Source organism: Entamoeba invadens (genome assembly GCF_000330505.1).
Source record: "Entamoeba invadens IP1 unplaced genomic scaffold scaff_1105074726457, whole genome shotgun sequence".
In the NCBI taxonomy this organism is placed as follows: Eukaryota; Evosea; order Mastigamoebida; family Endamoebidae; genus Entamoeba; species Entamoeba invadens.
In genome coordinates, this window is record NW_004191654.1 from 26,292 (window position 1) to 47,669 (window position 21,378).

Consider the following 21,378-nt stretch of genomic DNA (forward strand, 5'->3'; position numbering starts at 1 on the left):
ATTAATTTGGTTATAGAGTTGGTGGAAAAAAGTCCAGCTCGATAAGAATTATAGTAAATTATAACATTAGTTGCTACAATATTGAAAACATTTTGTAATATTTCAAAAACATTAATTTAAAAACCCGAAAAAACAAAAAAATAGAAACTAATAATGAATGGTTGTTTACAATAAAATATAGTTATTCTTGCCAAGCTGGACTTTTTTCCACCAACTCAATATAAAAATAATAAAAATTGTAAAGTGTCATAAAGTGTATTTATTGTTTAACTATTCAAATATAATTTCCAAACTATTTAAGATTGTTAAAAATATAATAATTTAGAACTATATAATTATTATAATTATTTCAATTTGGAAATGTTTTGTATTAGTTTTGTTTATCTTTAAAAAAATAAAAAAATGATTTATATTTTCTATTCAATATAAATCATTGAATTATATTAAAGTGTTTTTAACAAACACTTTAACAATTTCTATTATTTAAAAATATAATAATTGTTTACGTGTTATTATTGTTTTGAAAATAATTTGTCTTCACTTATAAATGGTAAAATTTATTATATTTTATTATACTTAAAAATTCATCAGATTTATTCAGATGTGACTTATTTTTTTATTTTTATTGTTTTTTAAAACATTAACTTGGAACGTGGTCCTATAAAATTGGCCATAAACAACTAAACAAATAAACAGATAATTGAGAACTCGATTATGGTTAACCGTCATCAACATTTTGGTTCGGTTTGCATAGCCAAGCAAATTCATCTTCCACAACCGTTGTTTCATTCTCTTCAGCTTCTGCCTCAGAGTTTTCATTTTTTACTATTCTGATTGTGCTGTTTCATAGGATAAAAATTTGTTGTTTATATAAATCATAAAATCTATCATAAATGTAATAAAAATATGTTTAACCTTACAATGTCGGTAGAGTAATTAAAATAACATTTATTTTTAGACGATTTGAAAAATATGAAAAAAAACTTGAAAATTCAAGTGTGATTCACTGTTAACAAATTCTCGGAAATTGAGACTTTACGATATCAAAAATTGATTTGTATTGTTCTGATATGCAATTCAAACTTGTTTATATTTCAAATAATGCGTCGACATTATTAATTTAATTTAATGATTTTTGTTTTTTTTATTTTTTCGAATTTAGGAAATGTAATAAAAATGACAAGGTTGCCATTCTGAGATTTTTGGTATTTTGTTTTAGTTTTGTTATTCATCCACAATCCTAAGGTTAAACAATTTGTTATAGTCGGGTTTGATTATCAAAGCTATTTTGAGTCTCTCGACTGGCAACTTGTAAATTAATTCGCTTATGGTCAACTCTACAAATATTATCATCACTTTCCGTGTGTTCCAGTCATGCTCATTCTGTTGTTATAAGTCAAACCTCCTTGTAGAGCTCATTCTATCATCACTCAGCAGTTTTTTTCCAGCTAGAACCTTGTTTTTATTCCGGTCTGCAATGCTTTTTGGGGCGCTATGAGGATTTCAGGACAGAGATAGTTGTGTCTAAAATTTATGATATTAAGAAAACTAAAAAAAACATATTAAAAAAAACAACATGTTATTTACTTTATTATTTTAGTTTTTAAAACAAAATAATTGAATGTTACATGATATATATGACATACAACAAGTCAAATCTATGTCTTCGTTTAAATATTACATTGTTGATTGTCTTAGCCATTTCCAGTGTTATTCAAAATTTATTATTTATGCTAAGATTTATTAAATCGTTTTTTCAAATAATATTTCAAATCTATTAAATATATTAAATCATAATAAGATTAACATCATATTAAAAAACAAAAACTTTCATTTAAATAATAAAAATAATTTAAAAACAAAAAAATCAAAAAATATAAAAATATTAAAAAAATCTGATAAAAGAGTCATGACTTTTTTTCAAATTTATCTGTTTGTTTTAATCGGTATTTGCGCTGGGAGTATTCCGCTTAACATTCTCGAAGGAGATTGGACTGTGAGTGGGATGTCAGTGTTAAAAGAAACTGGTACATTAATTCATCGTTATGACACGACGCACACCACCGCAAAGACGACGGAGAGCCACATGACAATGTACAACAAAGAGAAAAACGCGACGTTCTCTTTGTACTCAATTAACTCAACCTCATTTTTATTCGAAGCACAAACAAAGCAAGAGGATTCCCTGCTCTTTAATTACCCATTTATTTTCTCTGTATTCCCGTATAGTAATCTTTTCTTCTCTTCGTTTCAAGGGTGGAACAATACATGGATAGACTTGGTGTTAACAAATCATGCAACGACACTGACGATATCCGCTTACACTAACAACTCGATCACACTCATCGTCGCAGTAAAGGAAATTAAGGACGAAAGATCTTTTTTAAAAAGAAATTACCTCCTTTTTTTGGTCGGGATGTACCTCCTTTTGTTTATCCTTCCAAATTACCTTTTAACTTCGCTCAAGAAATGATCTTTCTTTCTGCACATCTCAATCTCTCTTCTCATTTTACAACTCTGTGTTGTACTTTATTTATTAATTGAATTTATTTTATGTATTATTAGTTTACTATTAAAATAAAAGTAATTAAAGGAAAGAGATTGAAAAAGTGATTAACCATACACATATTACTTCAAATTTAATTTTTTTAGTACTGTATATTTAAAAGACAACCACCACGATATTTTAAATAACAAAAAGACTTGAAATAAAAAATGAGGTTTCATCTTTGTAAATTTTAAGTTCTTATTATTGTTTTATAATAATTACAAAATGAACCAGATTTTTGTCCTTTAAAATACAAATTAATTATTACTATATATTTTATATAAATATATTACACATATAGTAAATTATAATCCACTTTTATTTTAACTTTATTTCATTGCAAAAACAAATTTTGTCTTTTGAAGTATTTTTTCTTTTAACTTCCCGAAAAATTGTTTTCTCATTCCGCCCGCTTTTGGCGGAATGGGTGAATGTAAAAGGCTCATCTGATCTTCAAAATTTAGAAAATTATGTCGTCCTCGAATGACCTCCGGACGAAAATTCTCACCCAAATCACAACGAATGACGTAGCGGGGATTCTCCATGAAGTCCTTCAGATATCCGAGACGGATTCCAAGGTGAGCAAAGCAAAGGTGATGAAAAACATTTTAGAGGTGTTGGACATCATCGCTTCGCAAGCGAACACCTCTGCGCTCCTTGTAGCTGTCTGCGAACAAGCAACTGAATGGGCAAAGAAGAACAACAGAGCGTATCTGTTACAAAGACTCAACCAAAGACTCGCGCAGTACTACTACGAAAATGACCAATGCGCAAAATCACTTTCGTTGATTGTCGACTTGTTAAAGAACGCAAAGAGAACCGACGACAAACTCCTTTCAGTCGAGCTCCAACTGCTCGAAGCAAAAGTACACCGAAAGGTCAGAAACTTGACAAAATCACGTGGTGCGATGACTGGAGCAAGAGTCGACGCAAACGCAATTTACATTTCACCACTGTTACAGGGAGAACTGGACATTTGCAGCGGATATATCAATGGAGAGGAACACGACTACATTACGGCAGCGTCGTATTTCTACGAAGCGTTTGAGAATTACCACTCTTTGAATATCAGAGCGAAGGCAGTTGATGCGTTGAAGTATTTGTTGCTTATGAAACTCATGCAAAAAAAACCTGGAGAGATCGACGTTGTGTTGGGGACAAAGAACGCGGTGGGGTATTCGGATGACAACAGTATCATTGCAATCAAAGAAGTGTCAAAGGCATTCACCGCTAGAAGCATCGACACATACGACGGGTTGACTCAAAAATTCAATAACGAGTTGTTTGGAGACGACTTTGTGAAGGAAAATCTTAAGGTGTTATACGACGCACTTGTCGAGGAAAATATTGCGAGAGTGCTCGAGCCATACTCTTCCGTCGAACTGTCACACGTCGCAGAGTTGGTTGGAATGGAGGTCCACGCCGTCGAAAAAGTGATCTCTATTATGATTCTTGAGGAAAAGGTCAATGGCATCATCGACCAGAACAATGGTATTCTCTTGTTGTTTGAAGATGTCACCTCGAATAAAATCTTGTCCTCTGGAATTGAACTCATCGGACTCCTCGACAAAACTATCGACTCACTCAACGACAAGGCACTTAAGGTGTTGCAAGAATCTACAGTGTCTTCACAAATCTAAGAAATTTTTCTCTTTGTTTTGTTGTGATTTTAGTATACATTTTTTTATAAGAGTCTTATTTTGTAAATTATTTGGTAGAATTTGTTTTTTTATATTTTATTTACTAGAAAGTATTAATTATTTATTATAATTTTTAGTAACTACAGATATTAAAATATAAACTACATTTTATTATATATTATAATTATTATTATTATTGAACATTTATTTAAGTTATTTAACTATTAAATATAGTATAATATTTTTTTATTTTTATCTGTTTGTAATTTTATCAAGTTGAGTTATAATAAATAACTAGTAATATAATATTAATGAATAAACTATAAAGTAAAAACTCAAACTTTTATTTACTATAATAAATTAGTTAAAGATAATAAAAAAAGTTATAGTAAAGAAACCCTGAAAGTTTTGTGGGGACTTGAACTAAGAAAAGTACTTCGTTGTTGAAATGGGAAAGGTTCACGGAGGTTTGACACGTGCAGGTAAAGTTAGAAACGCAACAAAGAAACCAGGAAAGACTGACACTGGAAAGAAGAAGTTCCCAAGCGGAAGAGCCTACATCAGATACCTCTATAACAAGAGACTCGACATGTTGACAACTGGAAACAAGAAGTACAAGTTCAACCCACAAGCTTAAACGAAGGTAATTGAATTGTGAAAAATTTTAGGTTTACCTTATTTGGACATAACCGAGTCTAGAAGCGTAAACTAAGTTCTTTAAAACAATCATAAATTAGGTCTGAGATACATGTACATATATTACACAACTTTGTCTTTTGTGAAGTAAACTGCAATTGGGATGGTTATTGCACATACAATTAGTACAACAATCACTACCAAGATGATGGAAAGAACAACTATTTTCTATTTGTAATTCAGAAAGAAAGAATAACTATTTTCTTCATTCAAACTGAAAAATAACAAACGGCTACAAGCTTCTTTTTGAGGTGGTACGTCCGCTCGAGTTCCTGATTTATTGTGGCAGAGTATTCCTTTGTCTGGTCGCAATTTTGTTCGATTGAGTCGATCAACTCGCCTTGCATGCCCAGAAGAACTGAAATGCTGACGAACATCTCGGAAACCCCATTGATAGCGTTGTTTATTTCAACGAGTTCTTGGTGGCGTTTTGTCAAGTAGTCTACCGTTGGTTGATTTGTTGTCTTTCTCAACCTTTCTACAACGCCGTCATCCACTTTTTCTGTGTCAATAACCTTTTCAATCGCTTCGTCTTCAAACTCTGGGTGGACTGTTGGTTATTTTGTTTGTTTTCTGTTTGTTTCTTTATTAACCCAAACAAACATATTTTGATCTTGTGACATACTTTCTGTTTAATTGAGACTTTGATCTCAAGTTGTATGTCTTGGCAGCTTCTCATCAACTTGACAAACTGTGACGAGAGTGACTTTGTGTGGTTAGTCCGAATTCTCAGAATTGTATCACTCAACTGGATTTCTCCTCTTTCGTTTTGTGTTTTCAGTGTGTCGTTTTGCTCCCTCAGTTTTTTGAGACGGTTTTCAAACGCAATGGCGTCCTGTGATATTTTGGTTATTAGCATTTGAACTGAATCATTGGAACTTGACTCCTCATCACCTTCTTTTCCAAGTGCTATAAATTTGTTTTTTTCAGATAAAACTTTCACTTGGAGTTTCAGCTTATACAGTTTGACACGAAGTTCGTGCACTACGTCAAGAAAAGACGTGAGTTCAACTGGTAACTCGTTTGGCATCTACTTCACGACAATTGTTTCATTATTTTCAGCCCCAAATATATATTTGTTCCACCATCTCAATCACGTCTTATCATTCTCTCATTTTTTTCGTTTTTCAGTTTTTTTCAATATAATGTGTTTTTATAGTTTTTATTATAATTTTAATTAATACCTTTTTACTACTTTTTTAATTTAAAATTTTTAAATTATGTGTACTAGTATTTATTATTGTTGATTATAGTTCATTTATATTATATTAATTGAAACTATATATAAACTAAAATTGAATTAAAAAATATTACCCATATCAAATTTATTAATACAAAAATAAAAAATTTGTAATGTCAGTCTAAAAATGTTGTCCTTACATTTTTAAAACATCAAAACTGAAATATTTTGGGAAACTGTTCAAAACACTCCAAAAACATTGTTTCATATTTTTTCCTGGGTTCCAACATTTTTTTTAATTCCTATTGTTTTGAACTTATTTTATGTAAATTTTTGTCAAATGGAGAATTTTTGATAAACTTTAGTACAATTAATTAATTATCTTTTAGTAAAATTTCAAATTTACAATATCTATAATTTTATAGTTTATTGTTTATATTTATATTACATAATTGAATCAACAGTGTTGTAGTTTTTGAACCGTGTTAATTCAAAAATAGTTTTTTATAATTTTTACAATAATCAACACTGATTTTTTTGTAAACTATTTTTACTTTTTGACTTTTGAAATCACAATAGAGTCAGTTGATAAATGTTGTACCAAAGCGTCTAAAAAAATGATTTTTTCCCAAAAAACATTTTATTATTTATCTTACTGTTTAAAATATCTATAAAAACGGGATCATTAAACCAAACACTTAGTTTGGAACTTATCTTGTTTTTTTGATCATTTTGGTTGAACACCGTTGTACTCTTTATGAATATCAGACTTGTTATTTGGAATTTTTGGGGAATTAGGATAAAAGAAAAATATCAACTAAAAATAAAAACGCATTTTTGGGAAATAAAAAAAATTCCTTCAAAATAGGATGAAAATAATAGAAAAAAAAGTGGTGTTCACAGTCGTCTGTGTTCAACATTTATATAATAACTCTAATAATAATTTATCATTAATTTAAAGTAACAATTCTTTTAATTATTTCGATACAAAATTCTTAATTTTCTTATTACAACAATATGAAAACATAATTCAAATTTATATTAAATTGAATAAATTAATTAAAAAATCCCATATTGAAGACACAACAAAACGAGACAAATTATCAAATACCAATGAAGTTCACTTCATTCTTACCAAAATAATAATATTTTAATATATAAATATTTTTAAAAGTACTATACTGATCAACGACAGTAAACTATTTGTTTTAGTATGGCCACGCTCTTTCACTTCATTGAGTTTCTCGTTGTTTCCCTGTTTTCGACGATGTTCTTCTTTCTTGTGTCTTCCCCGTATTACACAACCCTTCGTTATACATACAACGACTTAGTCAATGGTACACATAAAACGCAATATCGCAACAAACACATCGATGTGAACACCTTTAATTATTCTGGTGTCTGTGGTAAAGTCTTTACAAGTCCGCCAAATGGTCCCGACGACTATATCATTTCGTCTTACGATATGATGATGCAGTGTGTTAAAAAGCAGATGTGGGAGACATTAAGCATGGCTCGCACTGCAATGCCACGAGCACAGATGGTACTTCTCTTGTTTCACTTTCCACCCATCTGGTGTATAGGTGACATGGAGAGATTCAAGCAACTCAATATAACGACTATTAAAGTCCAGAGACGAATTCTTGAGCAATCTGTTGCTATTCGATATGTCATCTTCCACAAGTACATTACAGAGAACGTCAATAAAATCAATCGAATCATTCTCATGGACCCCCGTGATGTCGTTTTCTTCGAAGATTTCTTTAGAACGTTTTCTACTGATGACGTGGGGTGGTTAGCAGAGTGCACCGGTTCGATTAATAAAAACGAGTGTTATAGTCCAGCAACCTACCGACCACACGCTGAGTGGTTGAATGATTACTTTTCTAAAGAAATTAGAGACGACTTTGTGAAGAGGAGATTGCCATCTATTAATGGAGGATTTGGGTATGGCGGCGCACACAAAATTAAACAAGTTCTTGACATTTATATAGAGAATATGAACCCTAAATATATGGTCTGGGGGTATGACCAAGCACTTCTAAATGTGTTGTATTATCATGGAAAGTTTAATTCAACTGGATTGAAGTTAGTAAAGTGCGAACAGAAATTGTGTTATATAGGGAGAAGTTCATTCAAACTCATCGAGAAAAAGGTGGTGTATGTCGACAAAGATAACTTGGGGTGCTCTCCAGTCGCATCACACAAATTCGAACTTTATTATGACGAGCGTTGGAGAATAAAATAATCAATACTTTATATTGTTATAAGTAACTTATATGCTTTATTCATTTGTATAAACTGAAAAAAGAAATTCTAAAGTGTTTTTTTTAAATTTGGTCAATTTATTGGGAAAAGTATTCTAAATAATTTATACCTAAAATTATACATTTTTGGTTTTTTTGACTTTTTAATTGATAGTGGAAATAAATTAGAATTATTAACATAAATAATTTTGCCTATGGGAATAAAAAAATACTAGTTTTCAAAATTTATTTGAAAAAAACACTTTTTGTGGTAATTGAATTGAAAAAATACCATTATTGTTATGAAAAAATAAATTCTTTGATAATTGAGCAAAAAATCGGGATTTGAAAAACATTGATTAAAACATAAAAGACTTTCTATTTTTTCAAAATATGTGTTGTTTAACACTTAAAAAAAATTCGTTTTTTTCTTTAAAAAATGTTTTTGCTTTAAAAATGTTTTTAAAAAATTACTTTAAAAATATAATTTCACCAATTCAAAAAAAGAGGGAAAATGTGTATTGTAATACACACGAAAAAACCCGATAAACAAACAAATATTTAAGTAACATAATTGTATTTTGCTTTCCGATTTTAAGTCTCATTTCTAAGCAATTCACAATTGGAGTTAAAATATCAAAAAAACATCGCTATCGTCAAAAAGTATCACATATAAACAATGTCTCATTATAAACAAACCGGAGAATAGTCGCTTAGAAATCGACGTTAACTCGTCGTTGTTTTCTTCAATTTCTAACACATGGACATCATCGGTTATTTTTTTTCTTATCTAAAGTCGTATAAAAGTAATGCAAACTTTGTCATGATAACGTAAAAGATATCTCTCACAAAGAACGCTATTTTTTGCGAAACAACATACAAAAGTACAACAAGGAGTTAAGCAATATTTGTGTTTGGTTCATCCTTTTTTCTCTTCGAATTTTTGAATCGACTTTTGTGTTATTTGTGTGATGAATGTGTCTTTTATTTCACCGCGACCTCATAAATACATCGCAACACCGTTTTTTTTTAAATCATCGTTCTGCGAGTCCACTAAAGGCAAAAATACTTCCGAGCAAAACGACAACGCACTTTCTCATTGACCATCAATTTTTTTTTTTAATCAGTTTATTTTTTAATAGTTTGATTTTTAGTTTAAAAACTAATAGATACTTTTTAATTATTAAACAAATGAAAAATTTCAACAAAGTATGTGTTATAAATACTCAACAGCACCATTACATGCAATCCACATATGGGTGGAAAACTAATTTGTAACTCAAGTTTACATTTTCTAAAATTTAATATTTTTCATTGACTGTTCTTACTACAAATTGCAATGTAATTGACTGATTTTGTTAAAACAAGATAAGTTCAATAAGTGGTGTTAACAAGTCCGTTTGATGATTTTGGAAAATAAAACAGAATAATAAAGGTTTAACAATACATTGTGAATCAACGACAAACCATTTTAACACGTAAAAGCTTTGTTTATTTCTTGTATTTCTCTGCACTTGGTAAATAATTGATTATTTTGATGATTTATTTATATAGTTTGTTTTACTATATTTATAATATTAAAAAATAAGTGGTCAATTCCCGAAATATTAAAAGAGTATTTATATACACTTTTAACAGGTAGTGTGTTTTTAAGTGTTAAAGGCTAAACAAAATACAAAAACCTCTAATATCACCTGTTTTTGAACTTATTTTCGTTTTTTGGTCACGAGTAAATTGCTTAAAAACCAATATAAGTGCTTACACATAATAAAGTACACCTAATCTATACAAAGTTATTTAAACAAACAATAACAATAAATAAAAAAATATAATTTAAGATATTACAATTGAAAACAACTAAAATATATAGTTTATTTTAATAACAGACACAACATTTTTTACTTCAATATTAAAATTTAAAATAATCTTATTCTCTTTGTTAAATAACTAAACACGCGCTGCTAATATTGATAAGAACATTTAGCTGTCATCTTATTTTGCAACTTATATTGACCACTGATAAATATTACTGTTAAACATCAAACTTTTTTTATTAAGATTAATAGTAATTATTATAACAAAACAATAAATGTAAAAATAATTATTTTAATTATTAAATTATTAAAATAACAATTACAACACTTAAAACACAAAGTTTTGCATTTGCTTTAACAATCACAGAAACAACAAATGAATGCTTGGTTTGTTTAATTTATATTTAGACAAATCATACAATAAAGGTATGATATCTCAAACACGACAATACAATTAAAAATATATTTAATATAATAATATTCACTTTTTATTCAGTTTAATCATATGAACAATAAAAGAAATAATTTTTCATTGTGCAAGACATACAATGAAATCTATAAGTGCTAAAATATTTTCTTATTTGACTTTCATTAAAGCCAAATGCATCACGGCCCTAATTATTATGATATGCAATGTTTAAGAAATACGTTGCATATTAAAGAAGAAGAATACTTATTGTGACAAGTCGCAGTCTCTTAAAACGTTTATATTAATATTAAAATTAATAAAATATTCTTTCTATTTATAAGTGTTTAAATATACACTAATTTAATCAGTTGATGACAGAGTTATTGAACTTAAGGTGGAGGAAATTAATAACAACTATATAACGCCAATTGTGTGAACTAAAATGAATGTGCAGTAGACCAACTGCTGTTCAACTATTATTATTGTGAATATGAAACAGCTGTTTGTCTGGCTGTTTATTACGTTTTTAAAGTTTGTTTCTTTAATAAATTCGAACAATTTAGGAAAAACAGTTTTCAAACGAAGTCCTTTATGGGTGTTCTGACAAGTGTTATGATGGTTATTTTAATGATGAATCAACCACTACTTTACGATAATTCAAGAAGTCTCAAGCAGTATGCTATAATTACAATGATGGGACTAAATGCATCTTTTATACAACAAACAAATATTTGTTTGAAAATATTGGAAATGTGTAGCCACTGAACGTCATTTTAATTACTACAAAGAGCAAACAACAAGATGTAAGAAGTGCAAAACTGGATACAATTGTTTGATGTGTAAGACGGAATCAAAGTGTTTGTCGTGACAAATTCAATTTGGCTAATGAAGGAACATATTTTGCATGAAATACAATTGTTGTCTGAGAAAAATTCAAATCATCAACACTGAATGTATCACGTGAACAACTGATAATTTTTAAGCAGACAAAACTTGCAAACCAAATTGCTCAAAAGCGTATTATGCAAATAAAAAAGGTGTGTACCACTTGTGTTGAAAATAACAAAACATGTAGGGAAAAAACCAAGTGAACTGTTTGCAAAAACAATGCTTTGATTATTGAAGCCATCAAAAAGTGTGTAAAAGTCAACTGTTTAGAAATTTATAAACTGGTGCTGAGAAAATGTGCAAGAGATGCAAAGTGTTTACAAATTCGACTGATTGTCAAGTTTGTTGCACCAAAAATGTAAGAAGAAGAAGAAACAAAAATGAAGTGTGTTAAAATATGAAATTGAATTCTTCAAATTTAACAAAAGAAAATGCAATAAGAATAAAAAAAAATTTCCATTTCAGAAAACATTTCCAATACTTTATACAAACAAGGCGACACTGGATGTGAAATTTGTATGAACAAAAACGGTCATTGTGAATATTAAATATAGCTTTGGTATTTGTCTTGATGATAACGTTTTAAGTTACTTATTGGTTGGTTTTATGTTTAGATAAATTTTTAACACAAGAAATATATTAATTATATAAAGTGACTTCCCCAGGGTGTGCAAGTTAAAATTATTAGTCTTTTTTACAGGAAAAGGGCGTGCAAGACTAAATTTTAGTTGAAAAACATTTTATTGAAAATGTTATTCGTTTACAAATTGTTTCACAAAACACACAACCCTTTGGTGCTTGAATTAATAAACTACAAAAAGCAAATTAAATTATAAAAATTGGGTAGTGGTTTGTCTATGTGTTTAATGTAAAAACAATTTTGTTTCAAGAACGTGAATAAATGTCGATGTCTCTTGTGTCAGCGTAATTCAAAGCGACAAGAAAAGGTGTAATAAACATTATGTTTTTCTCTGTGCCATTTTATAGCAAACAATAACAAATAGTCTGTTTAATAGGTGCAGTTCATTGCCTCAAATCGATGTGTACTGTTGTCCAGAACTGGTCCTTCGATTATTTCCATTGGGTCGCTTTCCCGAAATTGTTGCTTAATTTATTGTATTCGAAGTGTGAAAATTAAAAATTGCAACGTCACAAGGTGTGCAAGTTAAAGTATAATTTAGTAATAACTTCGAAATTATAATTAATAATTAAACTAAAAATAATCTTTTTTTTTCAAAATTTCAAAAAACAATTGATTCTATTTTTTTAATAAAAAAATTATAAATGAACTATACCTTAACTTGCACACCTTTAAACTAACTTGCACACCTTGGGAAGTCACTTTATATATATTTTCATTGTTTTAATGAGCTGTATAAATATAATTTGTTATTAAAAAATTCTTTTAGTTTAATTTACTAGTATCTAATTAATACTTTATTAAAGTTTTATTTATTATTTATTATAATATTTTTGTTAATTAATTATAACTTTTTAATTCATAATAAAATTTGTAGTAAATTAAATTATTCAATATTCTTATAAATAAAAATCAAACCCATAATTATTAAAAATGGCAACAAGTATAAAGATAAAGAAATAATAAACAAGAATTAGACCGTACGACTAGGATCATTCTTAGAGTATGTCACTTTCTATGTAACAAATAGAATTCACAAAATAGGATGAAGACTTTCATCACTTCAATGCCAAAGGGAGATATGCAGTAATGCACGATGAACTACTTGTTGAGGGGTCGAGTGCGTGCACAACACTCTGAGATGAGAGGCACAGAAGTCTGTCTGACTATTTTTTGTAAATTTTAATAATTGTTTAAATTATATTTAATAATATTTTTTATATATTAAAATTAATAAATAAAACAACAATAAAAATACAATTAAATCAAATGACAATCAGATGAGAGCAAATTGAGAATGTATTTCAAAATGTGTTAGATTTTTTTCTTTTGGTTTTTTGTTCTTGAGATTTTGATAAGCCCACCGTTTTATTTTCTTTTTGTCTTGCTTGTTCAGTGAGATGTATGTGACTGTTTTGACTGCCTTCTTTTGTAAAAAAGTATTGTGTTTTGTTGCAACATTGGAACATATCAATTTAATTAAATGAATATTTTTAATAATAATTAATTTCATTAAAACAAATAAATTTTATTTATTTACATTTTACATCGATGAATGTAAATGTAAAACTAAAACACAAAGCCTAGATTTACTTTTGCAAGTTAATCGCCACACAGTCTGTTGGTGAGTTTCTTTTTGACTGTCAAACTATACTATTATAGCACCATAAACTAAAACAATAATATACTTTTATTACTAATATATAAAATAAATAAACTATATTAATACTAAAACTATATAGTTTATAATATAAACTATATTAATACTATAAATATAAGACTAAAAATGAAAATGGTGGAATGAAAGAATTGAAGAGGCAAACATTTTTGGTAAATTCTTGAGTTGATGAGAGTGCTAATCCTCAACTCAATTTGGCCAAGAAGAGTGTTGAGCCTATCGATTCTCTTTTGCACTTTGGCGATCCTTTCGAGGTCGTCCGTGTAAGTTGGAGGGGACAACACCTTCTCCATCTCCTTGAGTTTGTCGTACAACACCTTAAGTTGTGCGTCGAGCTGCCCTTGTATTTGAATTAAGTCGACAACTTCGCTCTCGGTTGTCTTCAATTGCGGGACAAATGTTTCCGTGAAGTTCTTATTGAAGTAGTCGATGACTCTTTTATCGGCTTGGTCCTCGACTTCTGTTATCTCCTTTTTCTCGCTTTCCTCTTGCTTGTTTTCGCTTTGTTCTACTTTTTCATTTTTCTCTTTAATTTGTTTTGTTTCAATTTCAATTGTCGGAACATTTTGTTCCTCTTCCTTCATGTCGATATTGATGCGCGGCGATTTAATTGGCTTGAATTCCTTCTTCAACTCGTCGACCTCTTCGGCCTCGCCTTGCTTTGGGACTTCCACCGCTTCAACTTCTTCGTTCTGATCTTGAAAATCGATCGAATGTTCCGTCCGTGGCGATTTTTGAGTTTCCTGCGGAATTTCGAGGACAACTGGAGCGGGTATTGATGTTGGTATTGTGTTGTTTGACGCAAAGGGGTCATCAAACGTGTTAATAGTTGGGTGTGTTGGAGGTGGGATGTTAAATGGGTCGTTCGGTTGTTTCGCAAACGGGTCGAACTTATCGGAAGAATTAACACCAAACGGGTCGACGTTCTCGTCACCGGCATAAATAAAGCTTGAGAATCCCGCCATTTTGCTTTTCGAGTTTCTCTTCTTTTCCCCACACAAATATTCTCTTTGTAATTATAATAAAATTATAATAATATTGTAATAAAATAAACTAAAAATTTACCAATAAAAAAGTGAGATGAGAAGATTATAAAAAGCAGAACGAAAGGGTATTTAGGCGAGGAAAATTTCATAAAAACGTAATAACAACTTGAATCGACACAAGTAGAGCTCATCAATTACTTAGCGATTTTCTTAGCAAGAGCAGCCTTATAAGCAGCGAGTTGATCTCTGGCGTTCTTCAATTTCAATGAGGCGGTGTATTTGGCTCTATCGGCGTTAGCCATAGCTTTGACAGCGATCAATCTTGAAGCAAGTCTGAGTGGCTTCTTTTCCTTGATGGCCTCGACTTTGTTCTTGGAGCTGAAGATGTCGAAAGAAAGGGTTGGGTATGCCTTTTTGAATACCTCTTCGACTTGTTCATTCTTCTTAGCAACTGATTCCTTGTAAGCCTTAGCAGCGTCTCCTCTCTTCTTAAGGAGGGCTTCTCTGTCTTTGTTCAAGAATGGCTTAGTGATTTCGACATTAGCGACGTGAACTGGGACTTGGACGGTTTGGCCGTTGTTCTTGGTTTTTGTGAGTTTGTCAATGTAGATGACATATTGGCTTCTTCTGACTCCTGTGACCTTTCCGGCAATCTTTTGGTGTCCTCTAATAATTTTGACCTCGTCGTCCTTGTGAATTGGAAGTGCTTTAACTGAATACTTCTCTCTCAATTCTTTGCTCAAGCGAGCTGACATAAGAATGCGGCGTTGGTTCTTGTTTGCGTTGTAGAACGCCTTGCGCGCCTTGCGTGGTTGTGAGCTGACACGTGGGTTGAACTTCATTCTCCAGTCAAAAGCATTTTAAGTTTTCATTAATCAACACTTAGGGTTTCCCCTCTTTTTTTCTTCCCCACCATTTCGGGATTTCCCGCAATTTTGCACAGGGGTTTCTTGACGGGTTTGAAGATTATTATTTTAACTCTTTTTTAGTTATTTTTATTACATGTATAGTTTAGATATACTTCTTATATTGAAATCATAAAAAAACTATATAAAGTAGATACTATATTAAACCTATAAAATAACTATACTAAATTTGAGACTTAGAGTCTAAGGCAACTCAAACTGATCCATCGATTCAAATGTTCTTGATTCTTCCAATCCATTAGCTCGAGTGATTGTAGCCATTACGACAACGAACAGAACACCAACAAGATTCATCATGATCAATTGGAGTGCCGGTTCCATCGCATAAATGACACAACAGGAAGGTACCCATATGATATATCCCCCAATGAGTCCGACAAGCCAATCGTGTTGGAAATACTTTTTAATGATTTGTGTTGAGCACTTTGGTAAAGTCACGCCGGTGTTATATATAAAGTTGGCCCAGTAGTTAAAATGTGACATATAGAGCGGCGTCCATATTAATTGGTCTATTAACATCTTCTCAACTACAGAAAGCACACCTTCGTCTCCAAACCACGCGCTTTGCAATCCATAGAAGATATCTGTTTGGAGTCCCTTGGCGTTATTCAATGTTTACAATTTATAATATAATAATAATATAATAATTAGAATCAATCTATATTCAATACTAATATGTACTATTCTATATTACTATATTATATTACTCTACTACTTTTAATAAATATATTATTAATATACTAAATTAAAAATAAAAAAAAGTAAAACTATTATAATTTATATAAAAACTATGCTAAATTTTATAATAAAAATATTATAATAAATTATACTATTCTTAGTATTTTCTATCAATGAATGACAAGCAAAGACAAACAACAAAGGCATAACACAAAAACATGAAAATGCCCGTCCTAACGCGCAGAGCTGGTCTGATGTGGCCTTGGAAAATATCTACTAACCATGGGACAACACCCATAAAAAGACCTGTTGAAATCATGGAGTAAATAATTGACATTTTCATCTTCAAAGAAGCCATCGCGTTCATCGCAATGTTTACTATTGGAACGTAATTGTAACATAATACTAATACTAATTCTAAAACTATTATAATAACTCCAACTTTCCCATTTTGTGAGAAAACACGAAGAACATCGTTTTTGACACTTTGAAGGCTCATCTGTTAATAAGTTCCTTTTGACTTATCACTTTGGTACTTGCAATAATGACTTTTTTATTATTATTATATAGGTATGACTGATGTTGTTTCTTTTGTGTTTCACTTTTTCTGTGCGGTTTGAGGTTTTTTATATCGGTTAGTTCTTAAGTGTTAAAATATATTATTTTCAATGTATGACGCCGATATAATGTATAATTTATTTTATTATAAAATCATTATAGTGGTATATAGGTATAAAATTGATTATTAGAAGTTAAAATATCCAGATATGATACATTATTATAATTATAGTATAATATTAAATTGAAATAGTATAAAACACCAAAGAATCAAACATCAAGACTGACTTTTAAGTCTTGATGATTACCATAATAATATATCGGCAATAAAATACAAATTTAAAGTTATAATTACCCAATATTGAACTGTATTATATAAATAGTATAAATTAACTACTAAATAGTAACAAATTAGAACAAGGGAAACTTTTGAGTCAAAAGAATTTGGAAATCTCTCAAACTTGAAAGAACCCTACAAATTGTCATGTCTGATGAGTTTCTGTCAACACTTCGACTTTCCTCTTCAACGCCTTTAGAAGACGCCGACAAAGGTGGCCGAGTGATATGCCCGATTTGTAAAAAGTCGATGAAGTACTTCTGTTACAACTGTCGGAAGTCCCTTCTACCAAATGCCCCGCAAATGACTCTTCCGATAAAACTTGATATTGTCCACCACCCAACAGAAAAAACATCGAAATCAACGGCTTTAACGGCATGTGTGTTAGCGCCACAAGACGCCACGTGGGTAGAGTTTCCGGATGAGATTCCGGAGTATGACTCGAATGAAACGCTCTTATTATTTCCATCGGAAGACGCGAAGAAGTTAAGTGAGATTCCCGACTTGAAGAAATATAAGCGAGTTGTCTGTATCGAGAGTGTCTGGGACAAAGCAAATGCCGTGAAGTGTCACAAAAATCTTGTGAATCTTCCTAAAGCAGTTATCTGTGCGGAGAGCACCTTGTTTTGGCGATACCAACACCTTTCCGACGCTAATTTATCGACAATCGAAGCAATCTATTATTTCTATAGAGATTACTATTTAGCTACTATTGGAAACTATACAGGACAATGCGATGATTTATTATACTATTTCGTTCATATCTATAAGAAGGTCCAAGGGTTCTATAACCAACACCCAGAGAAGTCTTTTGCCCACAAAGATGGGTACATTAAATACACCGACAAGATTGTCGAAAACGAAAAGAAAGAGGAGGAGAAGCGAAAACGCGAAGAGAAAGTCTTCCAGATCGAGAAGAAAAAAGACAAGAAAATGATCCCCAAAAATAACTAAATTGACTAGTAAGTATCCTATAAAGTATTCTATTCGGTTTATCACCAGCTGATATCAGTCGTTTAATAAAATATAGTATAATTTACTATAAATTATTATAAATTACTATAATTAATAACACAATAAAAACCGATATCAATGGCACTTGAAAATCGTGTTTCCACGTTTTGAAGTGTCAACGCCATTATATAAAGTACCAAGTATAGTAACTGAATAGTAAAAAGGAATGGGAGACCGTTGGAAGCCATCGCCGTATGTTCAATATGGATATACTGAAGAGCGATACAAATGGACTCAAACCCCTGATGATGTAACTCTGACAATTACACTTCCCGATGCCAACTTGAATACTAAGACTGACTTGAAAGTGACTATTAAGTCGTTCACATTTGAACTGAAAATCAAAGATGAAGTCTATATTGGCGGGGAGTTGGAACACGGCATCAACGTCGATGAATCAACGTGGACCCGTGACGGGAAAACCATTGAAGTCATCTTCGCTAAAGGTATGAAGACCCACGGAGAAGGTGAGGGATGCTGGTGGGGGTGTGTCATCAAAGGTGCTCATGTCATCGACATTAAACGTATGGAATCGACTAAATACCTCGACGACTCACTTCTTAAAAAACTCGCTGAAAAGGACAAGGACGACGAGAAGGAAAAAGAGAAGAAGAAGAACGGAGACGACGAAGACGAAGATGAGGAGGAAGACGAGTAATGTTATCTTTTAGTATAGTTCTTTTTTATTAATAAGGTATAGTTTATGTTTAATACTTATTGAATGGTTCATTTTTAATTGTTTCTAGTTCTTCGGTGTTATTGATTTCTATACTTATCTAATGTATAGTTTAAATATAATTTAAATAATTTATTAATATATTATTAATAATTTTTAACTCTTTTACTAATAATTTCAAATACATTTATCATAATTAATAGTAAATAGAATAATACAAAAAACAATATCAAGTTAATTTCAATAATCAATTAATAGTTTTTATTAATAAATTATTGACTAAAAAAAAATAAAAAAATAAAAATTCAATAAAAGTAAAAACTAAATAATATAGTACATAAACTATACTATTAACAGTAACAAACCTGAAAAAAACAAAGAAAAAAAAAGAAAGAATTTCACTTGAAAATAGTTAAATAAATTATAAAGTAATCAATCTTAAAACGAAAGGAAGGAAAATATAATTCATAAATGGGTATGTGGATTCCCGAAATTGTAGGCTATAGACCCCTATATTCAATCCCTTTCTGCATAGAAAAGAGAAAGAAACTCGATAATTAAGAAAACAATGAGTTTTGGACAATCACGAGCACTGATGCGTTTAAGCTCAGATCTTAAAGCTATGTTGACAGACCCCCCAGTAGTTTGTTATCAATCTCTCAAAAAACGTCCGTGATTGAAAATGGTGAAACGACAGAACTGATGAGCAGGGGATTTCCAGTGGACCCATAGACGAAACAAATCTCTACTTTTGGCAGGCAACCATAGCAGGCCCAGACAACTCGCCATGGGAGGGCGGGATCTTTGAGCTCAGACTGACTTTTTCAGATGAGTATCCCCTTAACCCTCCCCATGTTAAATTTGTCTCTGAAATTTTCCATCCCAACGGTTTGTTTTTAGTTTGGTTTAATCTTTTACTAATGGTATAACAAACTATTGACTGAGTTATTAAGTAAATTGATGGGTAACACATAGTGTTTAAAGATGGAAGGATCTGTCTTGATATTTTACAAGACAAATGGTCGAGTGTTTATACTGTATCAACCATCTTACTTGCTATTCAAGTTTGTTTCTCTTCTCTATCTTATTGTAAACTAATTTTAAACTAATTTTAAACTAATGAAATAGAGTTTGTTGACTGATCCTAATGTGAACAGTCCTGCAAACCCAATAGCATCGAGTTTGTACACAACAAACAGAAAAGAGTACAACAAGATGGTCCGCGCATGCACTGCGCGATCGCTCGAAGCTTAACGAATGTACGTGCAAACTGAATTAAAAAGACTTTTGGTGTTTTTCAAATCGCACTAATAAATTACTTAAATCACTTGTCGAGCTCATACTTCGGGTTAAAGAGGTCATACCCACGCTTCTTGAACGTTCGGCTCCGCATTATTAACACGACAGCAAGCCCAATTAATATCAGAACTATCAATACAACAGTTAACACTACCATCACAACTATTGTAATCCACCCATTGTCGTCTTCAGAACTTGCTGGTTTCAAACTACTTGACGACAAACTATTTGAAGCACTTGAAATGAACTCACTTATCTCCCCAACTGCTTTATCAATCTCCATTTTATTATTTCAAGTTCATTCTTTCAATGGCTTGCTTCTCTTCCTTTTGTATGTATTTTTGTATTTTCTTATCCACAACACATGGTAAATCTTTAATACTTTATTTCATTTTATTTCATTGTGATTGTTTCCCTTTTTCGTTCCACTAAGTTATTGTGGCAAATGTTTTTATAAAATTCAGTGTAATTCTTTAATAACATTTTTACTATACGTTGTATTTCTATTTTACAAAAATAGAAACAAAAAGTACTATTTTTAACTACAATTAAATTATACGTACTCAAATTATAAATTGACTAATAAAAATACTATATTTGTAATCACAAACCCAATCATAAATACTCAACATAAATGCTGTATTATATTTTATAATACAAACAATTAAATGAGAAATTTTATTGTTTAATTACTTTCATACTTATAAATTATAAGTTATAATTTAAACAATTAAATTTTACTAACATCTCCAACAGCAATTAAAAATCAATCAAAATTCCTTGTGACCTTATTATAGAACTTGAAAGGTTCGGGGAGTTCTTGTAACACGTTGAGCCACGGTTGAGTGACGATGACCAAATCTCCGTTTTGACAGAAATCAGCCCCGACAATTAAACCCGCCTCTTTCTGAGTGAATTGGCCAATCTTTTTCAACCCATCACGTGATTTTTCTTTTGGTTTCAAATTGACATAAATAAAATCTTCTTGTCTAATCATCACAAAATTTGAGATTGACAAGTTGTCGAACGCGATCGCATTGACCTCAAATTTTTCACTTTTCTTCGTCACAATCTTTGGCACTTTCGTTTCGCCATCCAACACAGCAACAATCCCGTTCTCATCTATAAAAGTGATCTTCCCTTCTTTCATATAAATCTCAGAGAC

At 30.8% G+C, this 21,378-nt stretch overlaps 11 protein-coding genes across 11 annotated transcripts; 6 read left to right on the forward strand and 5 right to left on the reverse strand.

Annotated features, from left to right (window-relative positions):
* Positions 1-1,909: 1,909 nt before the first annotated feature.
* On the forward strand, positions 1,910-2,473 carry EIN_311730 (hypothetical protein; the record flags this gene model as incomplete). Its single annotated transcript, XM_004183210.1, has 1 exon — positions 1,910-2,473. One exon carries the CDS (start codon positions 1,910-1,912, stop codon positions 2,471-2,473), a length of 564 nt encoding a protein of 187 aa, XP_004183258.1.
* A 545-nt stretch (positions 2,474-3,018) lies between these two features.
* On the forward strand, positions 3,019-4,188 carry EIN_311740 (26S proteasome subunit S9, putative; the record flags this gene model as incomplete). Its single annotated transcript, XM_004183211.1, has 1 exon — positions 3,019-4,188. One exon carries the CDS (start codon positions 3,019-3,021, stop codon positions 4,186-4,188), a length of 1,170 nt encoding a protein of 389 aa, XP_004183259.1.
* A 759-nt stretch (positions 4,189-4,947) lies between these two features.
* Positions 4,948-5,914, reverse strand: EIN_311750 (syntaxin-3, putative; the record flags this gene model as incomplete). Its single annotated transcript, XM_004183212.1, has 3 exons — positions 4,948-5,052; positions 5,115-5,434; positions 5,488-5,914. The coding sequence occupies 3 exons, from the start codon at positions 5,912-5,914 to the stop codon at positions 4,948-4,950; spliced, it is 852 nt and encodes a 283-aa protein (XP_004183260.1).
* Positions 5,915-7,277: 1,363 nt separating this feature from the next.
* EIN_311760 (hypothetical protein) lies at positions 7,278-8,312 on the forward strand (the record flags this gene model as incomplete). Its single annotated transcript, XM_004183213.1, has 1 exon — positions 7,278-8,312. The coding sequence occupies one exon, from the start codon at positions 7,278-7,280 to the stop codon at positions 8,310-8,312; it is 1,035 nt and encodes a 344-aa protein (XP_004183261.1).
* Positions 8,313-13,816: 5,504 nt separating this feature from the next.
* On the reverse strand, positions 13,817-14,704 carry EIN_311770 (hypothetical protein; the record flags this gene model as incomplete). The annotated part of the gene is made up of 1 exon (XM_004183214.1): positions 13,817-14,704. The coding sequence occupies one exon, from the start codon at positions 14,702-14,704 to the stop codon at positions 13,817-13,819; it is 888 nt and encodes a 295-aa protein (XP_004183262.1).
* Positions 14,705-14,919: 215 nt separating this feature from the next.
* EIN_311780 (60S ribosomal protein L26, putative) lies at positions 14,920-15,567 on the reverse strand (the record flags this gene model as incomplete). Its single annotated transcript, XM_004183215.1, has 1 exon — positions 14,920-15,567. The coding sequence occupies one exon, from the start codon at positions 15,565-15,567 to the stop codon at positions 14,920-14,922; it is 648 nt and encodes a 215-aa protein (XP_004183263.1).
* A 267-nt stretch (positions 15,568-15,834) lies between these two features.
* EIN_311790 (hypothetical protein) lies at positions 15,835-16,828 on the reverse strand (the record flags this gene model as incomplete). The annotated part of the gene is made up of 2 exons (XM_004183216.1): positions 15,835-16,248; positions 16,526-16,828. The coding sequence occupies 2 exons, from the start codon at positions 16,826-16,828 to the stop codon at positions 15,835-15,837; spliced, it is 717 nt and encodes a 238-aa protein (XP_004183264.1).
* Positions 16,829-17,371: 543 nt separating this feature from the next.
* EIN_311800 (hypothetical protein) lies at positions 17,372-18,178 on the forward strand (the record flags this gene model as incomplete). Its single annotated transcript, XM_004183217.1, has 1 exon — positions 17,372-18,178. One exon carries the CDS (start codon positions 17,372-17,374, stop codon positions 18,176-18,178), a length of 807 nt encoding a protein of 268 aa, XP_004183265.1.
* A 226-nt stretch (positions 18,179-18,404) lies between these two features.
* EIN_311810 (nuclear movement protein nudC, putative) lies at positions 18,405-18,896 on the forward strand (the record flags this gene model as incomplete). Its single annotated transcript, XM_004183218.1, has 1 exon — positions 18,405-18,896. The coding sequence occupies one exon, from the start codon at positions 18,405-18,407 to the stop codon at positions 18,894-18,896; it is 492 nt and encodes a 163-aa protein (XP_004183266.1).
* A 586-nt stretch (positions 18,897-19,482) lies between these two features.
* EIN_311820 (ubiquitin-conjugating enzyme E2-17 kDa, putative) lies at positions 19,483-20,168 on the forward strand (the record flags this gene model as incomplete). Its single annotated transcript, XM_004183219.1, has 4 exons — positions 19,483-19,557; positions 19,625-19,802; positions 19,890-19,978; positions 20,043-20,168. The coding sequence occupies 4 exons, from the start codon at positions 19,483-19,485 to the stop codon at positions 20,166-20,168; spliced, it is 468 nt and encodes a 155-aa protein (XP_004183267.1).
* An 811-nt stretch (positions 20,169-20,979) lies between these two features.
* EIN_311830 (WD domain containing protein) lies at positions 20,980-21,378 on the reverse strand (the record flags this gene model as incomplete). Its single annotated transcript, XM_004183220.1, has 1 exon — positions 20,980-21,378. A coding segment is annotated over one exon (399 nt), but the record flags the coding sequence as incomplete, so codon positions are not given.